The sequence below is a fragment of the Oryx dammah genome, unplaced genomic scaffold (assembly GCF_014754425.2).
Source record: "Oryx dammah isolate SB20612 unplaced genomic scaffold, SCBI_Odam_1.1 HiC_scaffold_28, whole genome shotgun sequence".
NCBI lineage: Eukaryota > Metazoa > Chordata > Mammalia > Artiodactyla > Bovidae > Oryx > Oryx dammah.
The window spans coordinates 90,545,638-90,566,835 of NW_024070212.1; the positions used below are offsets into that span (position 1 = coordinate 90,545,638).

The 21,198-nt window shown below is 55.5% G+C and overlaps 1 protein-coding gene across 3 annotated transcripts in view; it reads left to right on the forward strand.

The window, feature by feature from the left end:
• Positions 1-21,198, forward strand: part of GLIS1 (GLIS family zinc finger 1) — a 245,769-nt gene that overhangs the window by 219,766 nt on the left and 4,805 nt on the right. For all 3 annotated transcript variants that reach the window (XM_040231104.1, XM_040231105.1, XM_040231106.1), the window contains 4 exons: positions 2,836-2,997; positions 7,882-7,992; positions 13,001-13,133; positions 18,195-18,351. In XM_040231104.1, the coding sequence (XP_040087038.1) occupies positions 2,836-2,997; positions 7,882-7,992; positions 13,001-13,133; positions 18,195-18,351 (563 nt within the window). The remainder of the gene's footprint in view (positions 1-2,835; positions 2,998-7,881; positions 7,993-13,000; positions 13,134-18,194; positions 18,352-21,198) is intronic.

The following is a 21,198-nucleotide window of genomic DNA, read 5'->3' on the forward strand; positions in this document are numbered from 1 at the left end:
TGGGGTTGTTAACGGGTGAGACTGCAGGGACCTCGGCAGGCAACTGTGAGCAGAGCCCATATACCCTCATAGCTGGGATGCTGGCCCTGATGGGGGCGTTGCTCTGCCAGGGGTATCTGCATCCTTGTCCCAGACCTGTCCTGCCCAGGCTGCTGCTGCTGCATCTGGTGATACCTCTGATCCTACCTTGAGGGTGGGACCCCCATCGTGGTGCCTCGGCCAGATGCTTATTATATACCCCAGCCTGGGACTCAGTTTTGAGAAGTTCCAATGGGAAGGGGGCGGGCAGGACGAGCCAGGCCAACGTACACTGTCAAGACATGGGCACAGTGCACATATGCAGATGTGGGATACCTGGATGAGCACAAGGGAGGTACATGCACCCGTAGGCCCCAGAACCCTATTCTTAACACCACTAGATCATGTCTCTAACCCACCCTTTGCCCCATGAGTGAAATGCCAGCCCTGCCCACGAGGAACTCCCAAAACCTCAGCCTGGAGGCCTGGAGAGAGGATAAGGGATGTACAGTGAAAACAGCACAGATCAGGGTGTGATCGAGGAGGAGCGGGAGGTTGAGGACGGCTTCTCCAAGGAGCCAGTGGTGGGGCACCATGAGTAGATGTCTGAGTGAAGAAAGGAAAGGCGTTCCATTCCCAGGGAACAGCTCCAGCAGGCCTGTGGGCATTCAAGTTCCCGACCCATTTGGGGTCTGATCACTCCCGTGTGGCTACAGCCTAACACGTGGGGTGTATGCAGATGGGAGAGGTGTCTGACCGTGTTGGAAGACCTCGAACACCAAGCTGAAGATTCTGAAAGATGTCTGAATTAAATTGTCAGCGAGTTGGAAGGGCAGGCGTCCCAGGAGGGTGGCAGCCCCAGCAAAGGCTGTGGGGGTGGGGGTAGCTATGCTGAGATGGACAACTGGCCAGACGGGTGCACAGGCCCCAGTGGGGAGATGATGTACGCGTCTCCAGAGTCGGGCGGACCCTCCCAAAGTCAGGAACAGCACACAGCATGTGAGGAGTTTACTTCCCCCTATCTCAGACGTCCACCCTCCCGGCAAGGGCCAGAGAGGAACAAAGGGACCTGCTGGGGGCCGAGAAGTAGCCTGCCCTTCAGCTGCTCCACCTCACTATGCATGAACCTGGCCCAGGCCTTGCAGGGGGTGGGGGCGTGGCTTGTGGCCTATTTACTCCCCAAACAGGATTTCCTTCTGGTTTTGATGCATGGAAAAGGCATAACATCTAGAAATAGGAAGCGGAACAGCTTCTAAAACCCAGCTGCGGGCACCTTGCCTTGGGCCAGCCCCAAGCAGAGCACGGCCTGTAGTTGCGACCAGGCCTTCAAGGGACAGGCGCCGGGAGTGCCTGCCCCAGACCAGCCATTGTCTCTGAGTCCTTGTCTCATGTCTGTCCTGGCCTAGATGATGGAACCAGTGGCTCGAGAGAGGGAGCCCAGCCTCCTCTGATTTCTTCTTCTTAAGAGTCGCCTCCCCTGCCCCCTGCCCCTGGGAAGACAGGCCTGCGTCCTGTCCCAACCCTGGGACCACCCTAGGAAGCCTCCATCTCTGAGGTGGGGATGTTGGGGCCGCTTGCTTTTTGACTGTCGTGTGGTTAAACCTCCAGCCTCACGCCTGAGGGTACCTCCTCCTCCTGCCCGTGGCAAGCGCCTTGGGGATGGAAGGTGGACAGTGAGGAGAAGCAGGAAAGGGCAGCCAGTCACACGGGGACCAGGGAATGCTCCTCGGGGCTGTGGGCCAAGGGTCTTGCAGGCTGACGGGGGTTGGACAGACTGTGACGAGAGAGATAGGACATTCCTTGCTGAGTGTCTTGCAGGAACAAAGACTTGGCATTACCTGGCAGACCCCTGCTGCTGTGAGCCTCGGGTACGGAGTCAAGAGGGGCCGGAGGTGTGGAGGGCTGGGTGTTTGAATGCCAGGCCCGTGGGGATTTAGGCGAGAGCAGCAGGGCTTCTTTCATACATCAGAGCCTCCTGGGGTAGCTGTGTAGAGAGGGTAGGGAGGAAGGAGCTTGAAGTTAAGGACTCTGTGGGGAGAGATGGGAGCTGGACAGAAGCTGCCAGAATCGGCACTGTGTTCCTCTCTGTCCACCCTCACCCCCACCAGGGACATCACATGTGTGTGCTGTACCCCCTGCATGCTCATTGCCTGGCGTGGGGCCTGGTGCATACTTGGGGCATCGAACAGATAAACAGCCAAATGATAAGTCAAAGACTCTGCGTTTACAAGTGTGGTCATTGTTCTGACAGCAATCAGCATGATGCCGTGTTCCAGGGGAGCAAAGCCCTTTGACAGTCAGTGTCCCACCCCTTGGGGCCTTCGTATCAGCCCTGGATGGTGGCTACACAGCTTTAAGTTTGTAGGCGAGGAAATAAGGCACAGGCATATCAAGGGCACTGCTCAGAGCCTCACTGGGAGAGGACCCGACTAAAATCCAGGCCTTGGGTTCCAAATCTAGGGCTGTCTGCACCGGACATGTGCCTGCCCCCGTCCATTCAGGGCTGCACTACCATTAGAGTGGCATGTCACGCCATTGGAGGGCACATCCGTCCAGAGACAGAAAGACCAGTTTTTTCTCAAGTCCTAGTGGCCATTTCTAAATCAGAGATGGATTTTTTTCTGGACCCCACCAGACCTTCCCAGATAAGAGTCTAGGTCCTGGACACTTCATGGGGAACTGAACTGGGGCGCCGGGGGGCCTTGGGCAGGGCCGGGGGCTGGGGTTGTCAGGGGAGCAGATGCTGGAGCCCATTTCAGCACTGGGCAGTGGGCCCTCCGGGGCCTGCAGAGCGCCCCTCACCGGCCTCTCCTGCAGTTCGAGGGCTGCAGCAAGGCCTTCTCGCGCCTGGAGAACCTCAAGATCCACCTGCGGAGCCACACCGGCGAGAAGCCGTACCTGTGCCAGCACCCAGGCTGTCAGAAGGCCTTCAGCAACTCCAGTGACCGCGCCAAGCACCAGCGCACCCACCTCGACACGGTAGGCCCCGGGGGTAGAGGCCGAGGGTGGGGGGTAGAGGACAAGCACACCACCCATATTTGTCTAATGCAGGGCAGCAGCCATCTCCAGGCAGAAACCCTGCCTTCAGCCTTGTTGACATTTTGGGCAGGACAGATCTTTGCAGGGAGAGGGAAGTACCATCATTATAGGGTGTTTAGCCACATTCCTGGCCTCTATTGTTTTAGTTGCTAAGTTGCATCCCTATGAACTCTTTTGCAACTCTGTGAACTGCAGCCTGCCAGGCTCCTCTGTCCATGGGATTTCTCAGGCAAGAATACTCGAGTGGGTTGCCACTTCCTTCTCCAGGGGCCCTCCACCCAGGGATCGAACCCAGGGCTTCTGCTATGTCTCTTGCATTGCAGGTGGAGTCTTTACCACTGAGCCACCGGGAAAGCCTCTATCCATCAGATAGGAGCGATTTCCTACTTCCCAGCTGTGACAACCAAAAATGTCTTTTAGTGTTGCCAAAAATCCTGGCAGTTAAACTCTCACCTGGTTGAGAACCACCAGCCCAAGCAGTAGTGTGGGCCCCACTGAGCGGGGGCTCAGGGCAGGGGGGCGGCGGTGCAGCTTGCATCCTGCTTCTTCTCCCCAGGCCTGTCAGTCACTCCCAGAGCCAGTCCTCCCTGCTCTTCCTCGCCCACCCCCACCCTGACCCCCAGCATGGAGACAGGCCAGAGGCTCTCCAGGGCCTTGCATATCTCCTGGGCACGGTGGGTAAGCCGTTGAGGGAAGCAGGGCCCCTGAATCAGTGACCTGGGCCCCAGATGCCAGTGTGTCCACCTCCTTTCCTGTTTGTGCCAGTGTGATAGATAACCTGTGGCTCCATCACAGCACCGGTCCAAGCATTCTGTGCTATGCACACAGACCTCAGCAGTTAACAGAGCACTCTACAACATCATCTTCCACCATCTCTGCCTGTCAGTGGGTCACGAGCCCATTTGACAGATGAGAAAGTGGGGCTCCAGGCAGTTCCCTACTCAGCCAGAAGGTGGCAGAGTTGACTGGGGCCTCCCCACAGTCTCACAGCACCTATGTGAGGGGATGCACCAGCCTGGGAGACCCCTTGCCCCTCAGTGCAGCAGAAGACAGGTCCATAGCCAGACTCCACATTTTGGACCACTGGCCTGTATCTCTGCTTTTTGTGCGAATGTTTGAGGAACTCTGCCGGTGGGGGCCTGGGAGACCTGTGTGGTCGTGCAGCCCAGCGTCTAGTACCCGGACATACAGATGAGGAAACAGAGGCCCAGATGGGCGATTGACCCCTCCAGGGTAAGTCAGAGGTCACATGGCAACAGAAGTCAGAGCTAGAGGCCCTCTGGGGGTTCTATAGCTGGGAAAACCAAGATCCCCAAAAGATAGGGGAGGTGGATAGCAGAAAATAGCAGGGGAGTCATGTTTTGGGGCCCGGCCAGGCCCTGGGCAGAATGTTCTACACATCTCCACGTCCCCTGAGATCACACACACCCTCCCCTAGTTTAATCCTAGTGACAAACCACAAGGTAGGGGCCTGTCCCCATTTTGCAAATGAAGAAACTGAGGCTCAGAGATGAAATCATTGACTGTCACATGGCTGGAAAGTGGGGGAGCTGGGATGCAACCCAGTCTGCCTGACTGCTAGTTCAGTGCCCCTTGCTGAAGAGGGGAGAAGAGCGGAGGGGACGAGGTGGGAAGGAAGAGCCCTGCCCGCAACCTGAGCCCGACCACTGTCCCCCCCACCCCCACCTCAGGCTTACTGTCTTTGGGGTGGGGACATGGAGGGAAGAGGTATGCTAACAAACCCCTCTGCCCCCATCATCTTCTCATGCCCAGCCCCTGGGGCCCTTGGCACCTGTACCAGCCCCGAGAGGTACACATGGCAGCCCCAGCAACACCAGGCCCCTCTGCACCCCCTCCCCCAGGCCTCCCTCCAGGCATCTCGGGGTCACCCACCCTGACTTACCCCCTTCCTCCCCTCTCCTTACTGCATTTCCTGGCCCCAGCCCCAAAGCAACAGGCCTCTGGCCCCTGCTTGGTGTGTGAACGGAGCTCTGAGGGCAGGGTCAGGGCAGGCCCAGAATGAGCCCGCAGGGTTATCTCAGTACTGCATCTCCCCAGAAGGTCCTGGTCAAGCCCAGCCCCCGCGCCAGGCCCATGGAGACACCGCAGTGGCCCCCCATGGTGAGGTTGCTTTCCCAGCACCCGAGGGCCCATGGGGTCAGCGCCATGCAGGCTGGGCCTTGTTTTCCAGAGGGGACCTGCTCATGTCCCCAGCTCCACTCTGGCACCAGAGAATGTGGGATTCTCTCCGCGGGCAGGGAAGCAGTGGAACAGACTGGAGAGAGCCAGCCTGGGTTCTAATCCCAGCCTCCATCTGGTCCCAGAGGTCTGAGAACTGCCACCCAACCTCTCTGGGCTTCAAACACTCCTACCTTACAGGAGAGGGATGGGGGAATCAACTGAGGCAGCAGGTGTGGCAGCCAGACACGGGGTCTGCATAGCAAACTTGAGTCGCTGGCCTGCCTGTGACTTGCTGACTAAATGCCTGCCACATCCCAGACACTCCGTGTGCAGTTCGAGTCCTGACTGCCACAGACAGTCCTGCCCTGGCCTCGGCTTCCTAACAGGGAAGATGGGGGCGATAGTCTCTCCTTTGCCCACCTCCCTGGACCGTTCAGGGCTGCAGAAGAGAGGGGGCACGTTAGCAGAGGGGCGTGGGCACTGCACTTCTGCAGGATCTTGGGCAAAGCATCAGCCTCAGTTTCCTCATCTGTAAAGTGGGGATGCTTTTCATGGGGTGGGTATGAGGCTGAAAGGAGATCGCAGCTGGCCAGTGCTGAGCGCAGTGCCTGCACACTGTGGGGGGCTTAATATGTGAGGGGCTGTCTTGTGCACAGGTCGGGAGGGTGCTGTGAGGTGCTTGATGCTCACAGCATGGCACTGAGTGTCCTGCTGTGAACGAGGCTTTGGAGCTGGTGCAGTGACTGCAGGCCTGGGGCTTGGCTGCTACTTGGGACAGCCAGCCACAGGGTTTCCTGAGGGCTCCTAGGGGAGCTGGGCTGGAGGAATGTTCTACACACGTCAGGCCCTGGAAAAACAAACACAGAGATGGGCCTTGTGCCCTCTTTCCAGGCGAGGGCGCCTGCACACACGGAGCTCTGTTTGCTTTTTGACAAAAGCGCGTGGATTTCTATCAGCGTCCCCTGGGGACAGAGCCTGGGGCAGAGCAGGGCACAGCCCATGAGAAAAAGAGCGTGTGTGTGTGTGTGTGTGTGTGTGTGTGTGTGTGTGTGTGTTGGGGTGGGAATCAGGCCCAAGAAAGAAGGGCCCTGTGGTGTGTGGGTCTGTGCCTGTGTCTCCGAGTGGTTGTGTGGGGGGCAGGTCTGAGGCCTGCCTCCCACCCCACCGTACCTGCCTTTCAGCGAGGCCAGCCTCTCACTGCCCTGTCTCTCTCTTTTTGCTCTCCTCTGATTCTTTAACCTGGCAACTCTCCGTGGCAGCACCAAGGTATGGCCGTCTGTTTCTGCTCCCCGTCCCCAACCCCATGCTGTCCAGCAGGGCTGGCTCACCTTGAGGTTTAGGGGCAGTTCCAGTAGGCATGGCTGGTGGGGACATAGGCGTCATCTCTAAACGTCCCCCTCCACTGTGTCCCCTGCAGTGGTTGGAGGCCAGAGGGCCTTGAGAAATCAGAGCTGCTGGATGTGTTCAGAAAGGGAGCCTTAGGGACTTGACGCTCCAGTGGCAGCTGGAGTCCCTGAGCAAGGTTTCATGGAGGTTTGCTTCTACGGGGAGTTCAGAATTCAGTTAGAGCCACAGAGCCCCTGACCTGGAATGAATCAGAAGGGACCCTTCCCGGAAGAAAACTCACCTCTGAACAGACCCAGCCGCGCAGGTGGACACTGCTACCAGTGGAAACTTGAGAAGTGGTGGTGGGAACGAGGCTCAAGGAGAGGTTGGAGAGGAGGAGACAAGCTGGGTGTGCTAGGATGGGGGGAGGGGGTGAGGACTCAACCAGGGCTAAAGTCACAGAGGGCCTTCAGCACCCAGAGATGGGTTGTATCCGAGGGCTGGCACCACAGGGAGCCATGGGGGGTTAGTAGGTGAGAGCGTGGCCAGACCTGTGAGAAAGGCCCTCAGGCTGTGAATGAGAGGGGAGACTGGAGGCATAGAGGGCGCACAGGGTCTGGATAGGAACCAGGGGAGGTGGTGGGCACCGACTTGTTCTAGAAGATGAATGGGGCTCCAAGGGAAAGGGACGTGAAGGGCACTGATGCCCAGCCTACCTGGGGCTACACCTGAGACCCAGTACCCTCTGGTCTCCTGTGATTATTAGTTTGAGGACCTACACTTCTCATAGCCTGGGGACCAGCCTGGGGACTCTGGACCCACTGCAAGGTTGGTCAGTGCTCCGAGCCTGGCCTCCGCTCTCCAGCTTGGCTCATGTTTGTGTCCCATTGCCTTGTGCTCTGCCCTACTCCTCTCCTTCCTTTTCCTCCTCCCCCTCCTCAAGGCAACCACCTCACTCTGCTCCTTTTTTACTTGCTGCTTCTCTGCAGCCGTGAGCCACAAAGGGTGTTCTTTTCTCAGAGCTGGTGTCAGAGCTGGAAGAAGTCTTAGAACTTGGGGGGCCCCATCTTGCAGAGGAGAAAGTGAGAGTCCGAGAGGGGAGGCAACGTACCTGAGGTCCCAGGATGAGGGTAGAATGGAGACACAGACGCCTCCTTCACCGCCAGGCCAGGCACCTTCCCCCCATCAGTGGGCAGGCCTGAGTCAGACTCCTCCCGGCCTAGGACACAGGGAGGAATAGGACATGAGCCACACAGAAGGATGTACGCCTGGTGGGTGGCCCCCCACTCACCCCACCTCTGCCCTCTGATGTTACAGAAGCCGTATGCCTGCCAGATCCCTGGCTGCTCCAAGCGCTACACAGACCCCAGCTCCCTCCGCAAGCACGTGAAGGCCCATTCGGCCAAAGAGCAGCAAGTGCGTAAGAAGGTAAGAGGGCTCCGTTCCAGGCCCATCTCTGCAGACAACCCCCCCTACCCTACCCAGCCTCCTGTCCAGCATCAAGACAGGTAACGATCACACTCATTGCCTGCATCCAGCCTTCCACACCCAAGGGTGCTACTGTCCTCACCCCCGTCTGCCTCCCACCAGCCCAAGTGTCAAGATGGTCCATGACTTACAGTGATTTGTTTTCACAAGTTCAGTAGAAACCACGCTTTGAAGTTTGATCTTCTCCATGACTTAACAGTGGTTTGACTTCTGATGGTCCAGCTTACAATTCTTCAACTTTACGATGGTACGATGGTATTTTCACAAGTTCAGTAGAAACAACACTTTGAAGTCTGATCTCCCGGGCTTGCGATGGGCAGGATCTTCTCTTGTGATGCTGGGCAGCGGCAGCTGCTCGACCACAAAGGTGAACAACTGATACACTCACAGCCATTCTGTTCCCAGACCACCATTCTGCTTTTCACTTCCACTACAGTATTCTGGAAGTGAGCTATTCGGAAGTGAGGTATTCTGGAAGTACGTTACATGAGCTATTCGGCACTTTGTTTAAGACAGTCTTTGCCTGAGGTGATTTTGCCCGCTGTAGTCTTGCTTAAGTGTTCTGAGCACATTTAAGGTAGGGGAAGCTAAACTATGGTATCAGATAGGTTCAGTTCAGTTCAGTCACTCAGTCATGTCCAGCTCTTTGCGACCCCATGGGCTGCAGCACGCCAGGCCTTCCTGTCTATCACCAACTTCCGGAGCTTGCTCAAACTCATGTCCATCGAGTCAGTGATGCCATCCAAGCATCTCGTCCTCTGTCATCCCCTTCTCCTCCTGCCTTCAGTCTTTCCCAGAATCAGGGTCTTTTCTAGTGAGTCAGTTCTTTGCATCAGCTGGCCAAAGTATTGGAGCTTCAGCTTCAGGATCAGCCCTTCCAATGAATATTCAGGACTGATTTCCTTTAGCATTGACTGGTTGGATCTCCTTGCAGTCCAAGGGACTCTCAAGAGTCTTCTCCAACACCACAGTTCAAAAGCACCAATTCTTTGGCACTCAACTTTCTTTATGGTCCAACTCTCACATCCATACATGACTACTGGAAAAACCATAGCTTTTGTCAGCAAAGTAATGTCTCTGCTTTTTAATATGCTGTCTAGGTTGGTCATAGCTTTTCTTCCAAGGAACAAGCATTTTTTAATTTCATGACTGCAGTTACCATCTGCAGTGATTTTGGAGCCCAAGAAAATAAAGTCTATCACTGTTTCCATTGTTCCCCCATCTATTTGCCATGAAGTGATGGGACCGGATGCTACGATCTTCATTTTCTGAATGTTGAGTTCGGTAGGTTAGCTGTATTAAATGCAGTTTTGATTTTTGATATTTTCAGACCTTGATGGGTTTATGAGGCCATAACCTCATTATAAGTCGAGGGAGGTCTGTATTTCCTCACTCTCAGCCAGAAGACATTTATCCCCCTACCAGCTCCTCTCTCATCCATTTGCCCAGGGCTCGTTTATAAACATTTGACGTCCCCAGCATTCAGGTGGCAGAAATAAAAACCATGGTCCTTACCTTCAGTGGGGACCTGGCAGTGAGAGACAGACAAACATGAAGGGATAAGTCAACACAATATGACAAAGACCGCAATAGATGTGTGCAGAAAATAGTCAGAGAACCGGGAAAGGGCTTTGGCCTATCCGGGGGAACTGGAGGGTCATGGAAGAGGTGACGTGGGGCTGGGGCTGGGGCTGGGGGCAGTGGTGTGCAGGCTTCTGGCTCCTGGCACCGTGGCCTTGGGCACGGATCTTAGCACCTTTGTTCTTGTCCTCAGCTGTCAGATGGGGCATAGAGGACTTGCTTTTAAGGGTTCTCATGAGGATTAAACAAGGAAATCTATCTCAAGGGTTTTTTTGACCAGTACTTGACCCAAAGTAAAAGTTCCGAACAGAAATCAGGAGGCGTTGTCATTAAGTCTTAAAGAAGGAGTAAGCACTGGGCCTATGAAGGTGGGGCCCCAGAGAGTGACAGAAGCTTGAAACAGTGTCTGAGGACCAGCCTCACACGGTCCCTGCCTGTCTCCGGGCTGAGCAGCGAGGCACGGAGGCTGTGGGGGTGGGGTGACAGGATGGCCCTGCGGAGGTGGCAGGGCTGTCCTGAGGATGGGGGGGGGTTCCATCGAGGGGTTGTAGGCAGAGATGGGACAGATCACCCTGAAAGGTGGCACTGGGGGCTGTGTAGAGAATGGGTCGAGATGGGTAGAGGGAAATTTGAGACAAGGAGGCCACTGCTGGGGGCAGGAGAGACATGGGGGTGGGTGGGGGCTGATCTGGGGCAGGGTGGGAGGGGAGGAGGAGGGACTGGGCTTGGTGACTGCTTGGCTGGGTTGGGGGCACCTGGCAGGAGGAGCGGCAGTGTCAGAGGTTGGGGGAGCAGGATGCATGGATGGTGGTCCCCTTCACCAGGATAGAGAATCTGAGAAAGAAGCAGGCTTGCAGGAGAAAGCAGCGGGTTCTGGGTTGGACAGGAGGTGTGTGAGCCGCTGAGGGACCCCGTGTGGTTGGAGGGACAGGACTGCAACTCGGGGCAGGACCTTACCTGGCTGGGTTTAAGCCACATCTCCCGAGGACCACTGGGGCCACAGGTGCTTGAGTGCCAGGGAGGGTGTGTCGGGGGAGAGAAACACCAGAGGCCAGTCATCAGTATGACAGAGGAGGACAGAGCGGGAAGAGCCCATTAAACTTGTCTAGCAGGATTCAGGAGCAGTTCCTGTTCTCCAAGCAGTGTTCTCAGAACTGTGGATACAGTGTAAATAGCACAGAAAAAGGCCTAGATGCTGGAGAAGTCGACTGCTGTATAATCCAGGGGATGGGTATGCAGAGATGGGGTGCTAGGAGCAAGCAGGCCTCAGTGAAAGAAAATGGGGAGGGGACGGCTTGGCGCGGGAGCCCCCAGAAGCTGTGGAGCAGAGGAGGAGCGTGGGCATGGCATGTGCTGCCAGCTTGCGGGGAGCGCAGCACAACCACATTCACCCTGAGGAGGGAGGGGTGAATCTGGTGCTTCACAGGCTGTGTCTTATCTAGTCCTCACTATAATCAAGAAGTGGGAGATTCCTCCCCATTTTAGAGATGTGGAAACTGAGGCTCAAAGCGGTAACAAGTCTGTCCAGGGTTGTGTGGTGTGGGAGGGACAGAGCCAGACCCATCTGCTTCCAGGGCACAAGCTCTTTCCACTGCTTTCAGGTTGAGGAGCCTGGGCAGGGACAGGGAATGGCCTGGGCTCCACGCCAGGGAGGCTTCTGTCCCGAGCAGACTGATGCCCAAGGACCAGAATCCTGTCCTGGTTTTCCCAGGCCCCGTGCTTGGCTCGCACTGAGCCCCTGGGACCTGGGGCCGCAGATCTGCAAACTTCCCAACAATAAGCATCCATTAAAAGCCATCGGGGATGATGTATCTTTCTGTGTAAAGCGACCCTTGTATTATGACAGCTCCTTGGCAGCCCTGCTGCGTTTCAGAGAGAATTAGAAATGCTTTTCTTCCTTAATTCTCCTCTCCCGCTGCTCCTAATCCGATCGACATTGCGGTCTGCAAGAACATGCCTTGGCCCTCTTTTGCCAGAAACTTAATTTACATGGAAAACAGCTGCTGGGTCAGGGAGCTGAGAGCCCTTCGGGAGGCTAGGCATGCCTTCCCCAGGCCTGGGTGCTGGCCCGGCTGGCCTGGGAGGGTGGAAAAACCCTCAGGCTGACTCCCAGCTGCTGTGTGACATGCAACGAGGCTCTTGCCTTCTCTGGGTTGGTTTTGTCCCAGTTAAAATAAGGATCTGGACGAGTCAATCTTCAGAACTCTGATGATCAGCTTTGGGATTTCCCTGGGAGAAGGAACCCTTCCCATCCTAGTGCACACCCCCCTCATCACTTGAGGACCCCTGTGCCCGTCTGGTCCCAACTGGAGATGTGAAGATGTTCTGAGGGGTCAAGCTCAAGTCTATATTTAGGGATAGCTGAGGACGACTGGCCAAAGACTTGCCAGCCCCAGTGTGCTGTTAGCTGACACCCTCAAGGCCAGGTATCGACTCAGTGGGCCCACTGTCACGTGACCATGGGGGACTCGGCCAAGTGGAGTGAGCCAGCCCTTGACCCAACACCTTCAATCACTGTTCACACCTGTCCTCTCGTCACCCCTCTCAGCAGCCTGGCCTGAGGGGTGACTATTGCTGCTTAGTCCAGCAGGGGCAGGGAGAGTCAGAGAGGGTGTTTGTCCAGTGTCACACAAGGAGTAAGAAGACATGGAGCAGGACCTGGGTCCAGTCTTCTGTTTCCAGCCCTGGACTGTTTCCGCTGCATTTTGTGCCGGGAAGGAAGAGAGACGGGAGCAGGGAGGGAGGAGGCAGAGACACTTACTGCACGTTCGCTGTATCCTACTCCCCCAGTGCCAGTCAGCCCAGCCGTGGCCCAAGAACCTGCCCCGCTGACCTCCAGCCTCCTGGGAGGCCCAGCTGCTGCACTTTGATGCCCTCCTGGCATCTGTGCCAAGGCCACGCCCCCAGCGGGGGCTTCCAGCTAGTGACGGAGCCTGGCAGGCCCTGCAGGGATGTGAAGCAGGACCCCTTCCTGGGAGACTTGGGACTCCACCGACTTCCAGCAGACTTAGGCACCCTGAGGACTCCCTGGTTCCTGGGCTCCCAGTCTAGGAAGCTCCCATCAACTTCCTCTCTCCCTCTTCTTCCTTCTGTCTGGTGGCTTTCCCAGCACGCCCAGCTCTCCTTCACCTATTAAAATCATAGCATGCTTGATCTCGCCTGAGCATCTGCTTCTCAGCCCTGAACTAACGCCACTCTCACCGTGTCTGCAATTAGCTCCATTTGACAGCTGAGGAAACTGGGGGGCAGCGAAGGAGGGGTCGTGCCCTGGAGCCACCGTCCTTCCTGCCCTGTCCCCTAGAATGAGACTTGCTGGTGGGCAGGTGGTCTCATGCTAACCCCCTCTCTCCCTCTGCTCACTCCCCAGCTGCACACGGGCCCTGACGCTGAGGCTGACATCCTGACCGAGTGTCTGGCCCTGCAGCAGCTCCACACGTCCACACAGCTGGCTGTCAGCGACGGGAAGGGTGGCCGCGCCCTAGGCCAGGAACTTCTCCCAGGTAGGCAAGCGGGGAGGCAGGGCCGGGGGGGCCCTTTCTGCACCCAGCCCTGCAGGCAGACAGCCGTGCTTCGTGGGCAACAGGGGCCATGTGGACACGACCTGCTGGAGGCGCCCTCTCCTTAGAACTTCCTTGCCAGGCAGCTTATCTCCCCAGATGTCTGTTCCTTCATACCCACTCCTCTGGGACTCACCATTGCCTGTGGGATGAAGCCCAGGCTCCTCCCAGGCCTCCTGGGGCCTAGGCATTCCTGATGGCCTCCTGCCCCAACCTTGGCACATTGGATGCGGCTCCCTGAACACACCAGGCTCCCTCTTGCCTGGGAACCACTGTACACACCTTGCCAGCCTCCACTCCCTGCACTTCACTACAGCAGGTCCCGAACTTTCTTCAGGACCCACCTCAGGGTTCATGCCGGGGCCCCAACTTAAAGTCCCGTGTACTCCCCACCACGATTCCTTGCTTCAGAAGAGAAAACCGGAGCTCTGAGAGGATGGGCAACTTGGCTGTGATTGCTTCCAGCTCATCATAAGATAGGGGCCCCCCAGACCTCTGGGACCCTGCCACCCACCCATCCAGATGCTCAGAGCCTCTGGTGCAGCTGAGACAGCCTGTCTGCCCCTCCCAGCAGCCGCGGGCCACGGGGCAGGTCTCAGGCCCTGGCAGGAATTCCTGGCTTCTTGGGAACCCAGCCCAGCAAAGGGCAGAGTAGCCTGTGGATTCCAGCTGACAATTCTTGTGCTCTGCCCCTTTCCCCACCCCCCCTGAAGAAACCACAGTATCAGAGCAGAAAGCTTTTCCCATCCTCTGGGATTTCTTGAATTACCCCAACCATTTTAAACATTTTTTATTTTCTAGTTTTTTTAAATTCTTCCCCCTCAGCCTTAAAGTTGTAGCATATTTAAAACTCTGTCAAAGCACTTACCAAATAGCCTTCAGAAAAGAAGATATTTCCCCTTTCTCTAGGTTGCCCTTCACAGGGTCTGTGCTCAGGCAGATCCACAAGGATGAGGACACCCCAGGAGGATGGATCCATGGAGGAGGGACCATACCCACCTCCTTCCAACTAGGGGTCCCTTCTGCCATGGCTGCACCTCATAGGGTCAGAGTTGCTAAAGTAGAGGGACCCTAGTAGAGAAGAGGTCCTAGAGATGACTCAGTCTAGGGATGGAGGTTTATATCTCAAACGCCAGCTGCCTGGGGCTGAGCTCTGTGTTGAGAAGGCTTCTGAGGCTTAGCAGGAAAAGAGGGCTGGGACTGGTTAACAATGGCTGCCCTGGGACAGAGGGGCAGACGTCCTATAGCTGCATCATTTCTACGGTGGGAGGACTCAGGAAACGGATGGCCTAAGGTCATCCAGGAAGGTCAGCAACAGATCCCATTTGGAAGCCTGTTCTCCCAGGTACTAGCCCAGGGCTTGTCCCGGGGAGAGCAGTCAGGACCAGCGACATCTCTTGAGCACCTCTCGGGCTGGTCACTTTACAACATCATTTCATCCAGTCCTGAGTGAGCCCATGCTGCAGATGAGAAACAGATTCACTGAGGCGGCGGCGTGGATGGAGGGGCACTGGGGTAACACCAGGCCTGCCCAGGCCTGCTCTAGCAGGGGGTCAGCAGCGTCTTTGCTGCTTGAGCCTGAGTTCCCCTCCTCCCCAGCGATCTGCTGGGACAACAAATGTGACTGTGGATATGATCACTTACATAAAACCAACGTGATGGAGGATTGTATCATTATTATTGTTGCTTACGGTGAAGGAGAAGAGTAGCTGTTCACTCATCCATCTTGTGATAATGCAAAAGCCATCGTTTATTGAATATGTGCCAGGAGCTGTTCTAGGGACTGCACATGTATGTGTTAACTAACATAATCCTCATGTCAGCCTCATAAAGTACATACTAGCATGTACTTTCTCTTCCAGACAAGGAAACTGAAGCCTTGCGAGCTTAAACTTTTTGCTGAGGTTCCACAACTAGTAAATGGCAGAGGCCGATTTGAATCCAGGCCATTTGGCTGCAGGCCATGCCCTTAACAAGCTGTCTGCTGCCTTTGCCATGGTGTGCGTGCGTGCGTGCGTGTGTGTGTGTGCGCGCTCAGTCGTGTCTGACTCTTTGCAACCCCACACACTGTAACCCGCCAGGGTCCTCTGCTTCACCCTGCCATACTGAGCACCTATTGTGTTCCAGATTCTCTGCGGGTCCCTGTCCTTGAGCTACTTCCAGCGCAGCGGGGAGAAAAGGGCCAGCCAGGGCAAGCTCAGGAGTCCTGGGTCCCCCTGGGGCCATCAGTTTCTCCTGCAGACCCCACGGCGGATGCCTCAGGCACAGTTGGGAACAGATGTTAGGGCCAGAGGTTAAGTGCTCACGGCTGATGATTGATGACGCTGATTTATAGCCTGAAGTGGTGCATTCTGGGGAGAGACTGATCGGGCCGGCCTGCTCCTTACGATAACGGTGGTTCCCTCCTTCCTGGCCACTGTCCGCGTGTTCAGCGTGCCTGGTTCACACACTCAGTCGCCCACCGTATATTTGCCCTCAGGGGGCTGGACAGGGAGGCACCTGGACGGGGGCCGGGCAAAGGCAGGGGAAAGTGTGGACGGAAGAGTCCAGAACAGAGGGGTGAGGTTAGGGAGCGGCTGGTGAGAGCGGCCTCCAATCTTCGCTGTCTGACTATGTGAAGCTCCCCCTAGCTTGCCTCTTGTCAGGAAGGACCAGCTCTCCTCACAGGAAACCCTCAGGAATTTACCTGGCAGGCCTCCTTCAAGCCGCCCCAGGTAACGAGATGGGCAGTGAGGATATGAGAAGCATGAGGTGAGCACGGCTGAGGGGAAGGGAGCAGGATTTATCAGGATTCTAGGCCTTCCCAACTGTCAGGCCCCCAGATTGGTTCAAGATGGCAGGCGAGGAGGTGCTACGGAGAGTGGTGAGTGGAGTGAGGCAGGAGCAGCGCTGAGCCAGGCCCTGTCCACAGAAGCCCCCCTCCCACGCCTTCCTGACCAAGCTGGGAGGGGTGTGCGGCTGAGGGAGGAGGCAGATGGATGGGTGGGTGGTGGTGTCCGTGGGGGCCGAGATCCCCGAGACAGGGGCCAGGAGCGACTGGGGCTGAGAGGCAGAGGGCCCCCAAGAGCCCATTCAGAGCCTGGGTCTCACAGCCTGGCAGTGAAGCCTGAGCCAGAGGCCCCTAGCCTGATGGGCCAGCGCGAGCCAGAGCCTAACTTTAAATGAACTTTCTCTTGGTGTCATTTGGGAGGACTGATTAGCTGCCCATTGCATGACTTTTGGCAAATTACTGAAGTTCTTAAGACTTCATTTTAAAATGAGATCATGTTATCTCACCAGTTGACAGTTGTTGAGATGCTTAAACTTGATAGTGTGGGGAAAGACCTTGACGTATGGTATATTCTTAATGAACTGTTGTCAATAATAACACATTTATTGTAAGAGTAGAATGTCACCGAATATAACCCTTCCATTGAATGCCTATTGCTCTAATTCTAGGCCAGGGTTGCAGACTGCCTGGTCTACACACGGTGCCGTGCCATAGTCCCCACCACTTCCTATCACTATCCCCTGCCAGTCCACTCATTCTGCTCCCTGCTGTGCCACCTAAGGCACTGACCTTGCAATCCCTGCCTTTGTCCTGCTCAATTCCTGGTAGTAGTTCCCTGACTCGCAGGCCTGGGATGGGCTAGCCTTGGAACCCCAACCACCTGAGAAAGGAAAAGTTCCTCCTTGACCCCACCCCTGAGAAGAGTGTACTCTGTTCCCAGTGGTCCTCACGAGGTGCTGAGAGCATTGAGGGTGGATCCAGGATGACCCGAGTGACCCTCGGAATATAACAGCTGAGCACCTGGTGCAGTGTTGGTGCAGCTCAGGGCCCGGCCCCCAGGTCCAGAGAGTCCTCCCAGGGCATCGACTTGATGAACTGATTTCTGGGGAAATGATGTCAATTTCTATGAAAGTCGGTAAACGTGGCAGATTAAAGAGGGGGTGCAAAATTGGCCCCATGTTTTTCAGATAAACTAGGGAACATCAAAAAATTGCAGCCCTTGCTGTGACTTCCTTAGGCTCCAGTCCCAGAGGAGGGGCTTGTTCTCCTCTCTAATTCAGGTTCCTTGGGAAGGTCTTTGGGAAGCGCTGGCCTTGGTCCCTACTCGCAGGCCCTCAGTGGGGTCCCTGGAGCAACATGTGACTGACATGTGCCAGTCATGGCACATGTTGACCCCCCTGCTCTGAGCAACGTGTGTCCCCCATTTGATTCACTAGCCGACCTGTCTTCTTAACAAGGGAAAGACCTTTGGGAGTGGAAGGTGATAAAAGGTGGTCCCACCTGCAGGCGTCTTCCAGAGGTTTAGAATCTGAGACTTGAGCACGGCTGACACCTGTGCTGAGTCGAGACCCTTGTACAGTGCACATCCTACACAACCGTCTGTGACATCCCTTTCCCCAGGTCTCCCAGGCCAACCTGCCATCCAGCTAGCACAGCCATCCTGTCTCTGGAACCCCTCACGTCAGACATCCAGGCTCTCCTCGCACACCTCTGGGGACAGGCAGTTCGTTTTCTCCAAGGGCAACCTGTGACCCTACTGCAAATCTGCCTGTTAGAAGGAACAGCCAGGCCCAGAGCTCCAGTCTCCTCTCAAGCTTCCCTTTATCCCAGGTCTCTGTCTACTGGGGCTACATGGAGCAAGCCCCTTCTTTCCCAGAACAGCTCCAGAGATTTGAGGCAGCTTACTCCATTCAAATCTGCCTCTCCCCCAGTAAACACACACACACACACACTCACAGGGGCCAACCACCCCACACCTCTGACAGCCCCATGTCAGTCCACCTCTGCGCTCAGCATGGACCTCAGCCCCACACACAACCCCTCAGCTGCAGCATGAACAGAGCACAGTGGGGCCACTCTCTCCCCCTGTCTGTGCTCCTGACTGTCTAGGAATACAATGCTGGCTTCCCTTCTTGTCTTTCTCTCTCCATAAGCAGGCACACAGTTCCTGGGGTGACCACAGCCATCTCTAGGGAGCGGCCGAAGTCCAGTGATAATTGTTTGCTTCCCTGCAGGCATGTATCCTGGCTCCATCACCCCCCATAATGGGCTGGCAGCAAGCATCCTGCCCTCTATGCATGATGTCCCTTCCAGGCACCACCCACTGGACGCCACCACCAGTTCCCACCACCATCTGTCCCCTCTGCCCACGGCTGAGAGCACCCGGGATGGGTATGTATAGCAAGCCAGTCCTCTGGGACAGCAGAGGGGTACCTGCATGAGCGGCAGGTGAGGGCAGGCGTCCCGCACACGAAATGGTTGTTACTGATAATGAAAGTAGCCAGCATTTATGCAGCACCTACTGTGTACTGTGCTCTGAACCAAATACTCACTGGGCGTGATTTCCTCCTTGCCTCATAGGCATCCTAGCTGGTGGATGATATTATCACGGGGCTTCCAGGCACATCACCTCGTGCCCCCTCGCCTCCCCAGTGGGGGTGGCCCTGGGAAGATGCTACATCCCCCCTACCCCTGACCCTGACCCAGACCCTCTGGGCTGGGCTGCTGAACCCAAGCCTTCTTGAGAGCCTCACCCTGACTTCTCTTTGGCTTGTACTGTGTGTTTCGTGAGCAAATTATTTGCCCCCACTGCCCACTCCATAGATGCCCACCTAGGCCTTGTCCCCACTTCTGGCCCTGCAGCCATGACCACTGGGCGGGGCTGTCCAGAAAGCTTTACTGCAGGACCCCTGCAGGAAGGGGGCCTTTTCCTCCATTCAATGTGGTTCCCATTGTGGTCACTTAATCGTCTAGAAATGAAGAATGTATTAATTGTTAGCTTCAGTAATACATGAACCGTGAACTTCCAGGTGTTCAAGCTAGTTTTAGAAAAGGCAGAGGAACCAGAGATCAAATTGCCAACACCCGCTGGATCATCGAAAAAGCAAGAGAGTTCCAGAAAAACATCTATTTCTGCTTTATTGACTATGCCAAAGCCTTTGACTTTGTGGATCACAATAAACTGTGGAAAATTCTGAAAGAGATGGGAATATCAGACCCCCTGACCTGCCCCTTGAGAAACTTATATGCAGGTTAGGAAGCAACAGTTAGAACTGGACATGGAACAATAGACTGGTTCCAAATAGGAAAAGGAGTACGTCAAGACTGTATATTGTCCCCCTGCTTATTTAACTTATATGCAGAGTACATCATGAGAAACGCTGGGCTGGAAGAAGCACAAGCTGGAATCAAGATTGCCAGGAGAAATATCAATAACCTCAGATATGCAGATGACACCACCATTATGGCAGAAAGTGAAAGAGGAGCTAAAAAGCCTCTTGATGAAAGTGAAAGAGGAGAGTGAAAAAGTTGGCTTAAAGCTCAACATTCAGAAAATGAAGATCGTAGCATCTGGTCCCATCACTTCATGGGAAATAGATGGGGAAACAGTGGAAACAGTGTCAGACTTTATTTTGGGGCTCCAAAATCACTGCAGATGGTGACTGCAGCCATGAAATTAAAAGACGCTTACTCCTTAGAAGGAAAGTTATGACCAACCTAGATAGCATATTCAAAAGCTGAGACATTACCTTACCAACAAAGGTCCATCTAGTCAAAGCTATGGTTTTTCCAGTGGTCATGTATGGATGTGAGAGTTGGACTGTGAAGAAAGCTGAGCGCCAAAGAATTGATGCCTTTGAACTGTGGTGTTGGAGAAAACTCTTGAGAGTCCCTTGGACTACAAGGAGATCCAACCAGTCCATTCTAAAGGAGATCAGTCCTGAGTGTTCTTTGGAAGGACTGTTGCTAAAGCTGAAACTCCAATACTTTGGCCACCTCATGTGAAGAGTTAACTCATTGGAAAAGACCCTGATGCTGGGAGGGATTGGGGGCAGGAGGAGAAGGGGATGACAGAGGATGAGATGGCTGGATGGCATCACTGACTCGATGGATGTGAGTTTGGGTAAACTCCGGGAGTCGGTGATGGACAGGGAGGCCTGGCATGCTGTGATTCATGGGGTTGCAAAGAGTCGGACACGACTGAGTGACTGAACTGAACTGACTGAATATTTGGGAAATCTTTTCCTTGCAAATGAGTAGAGGGAAGCCTCACAGCCCTTCCCTCTACCCTTCCTGCTGCTTTAGCTCATCACCAGCAGGACTTGAGCAAACTTGTCCCCGAAAGCCTGATCCCACCACCTACCTCCTCCCCTGTCCTTCCTTCTCAAGGTCAAAGCCTTGGCTTTGGCCTTGGCCTGCTTGTGCCCAGGGCCACTGGCCTGAGATCATTACCCAGTTTGTTGTCCAGGGCTCCTCTTGCTACTCACTCACCTGTTCTCTCAGTGTCCAGTTACTGGTGCCCTGGTATGGGGCCACTGATTCCCACAGCCCTGGTGAAGCTCCCTGTGATAGACCTACAGGGATTTCCCACACTGGGCAAGTGGCCCTCTGGAAGAAAGAAGAGGCTGTGGAAAGCCGGAGAAGAGCCCTGTGCCTTGGGGGAATATGTCAGGGAGGGCTTCCTGGAGGTGATGCTAAGCGGGGCCTCCAAGGTTAAGTAGGAGTGGAGAGGTTAGGAGGAAGGGCAGGTGTGGTGAGAGCTCAGTGTGTTCTGGAAGCTGGACCTTCATGTGGGGTGACAAGCTCAGGAGAGAGGTCACCAGGGCCAGATCACAAGGCCTGTGGCAGGACTTGTCTGCAAGGTGCTGAGCAGTGAGCAAGTCCGGTTTAGGAATGAGAAGACACAGCCTGCAGTGTGGGGCTGGGCTGCAGTGCCCGCAGTGAGTGGATGGCAGCCCAAGCCAGCACCAGTGGGAGGAAGGAGGGACCCCCAGCAGGCGAGAGTCCCATGGAAGGAGCAGGGCTTGAGGACAGTCTGGCTGGGTGGGGAGAGGAGAGCTTGTCAGAGCTGAACCCGTGGGCATGCAGGGAGTGCCCCAGGTATTCATGGAGCAGGGAAGTCTGGCTGTGCATGCCAAACAGCCACAAAGAGGCAGCCTGGTGGAGTACCAAGGGGAACCCAGAAAATCAGGTCTTCCTGGAGCCTTAGTTTCCTCTTCTGTGAAACGGGCATTAGAA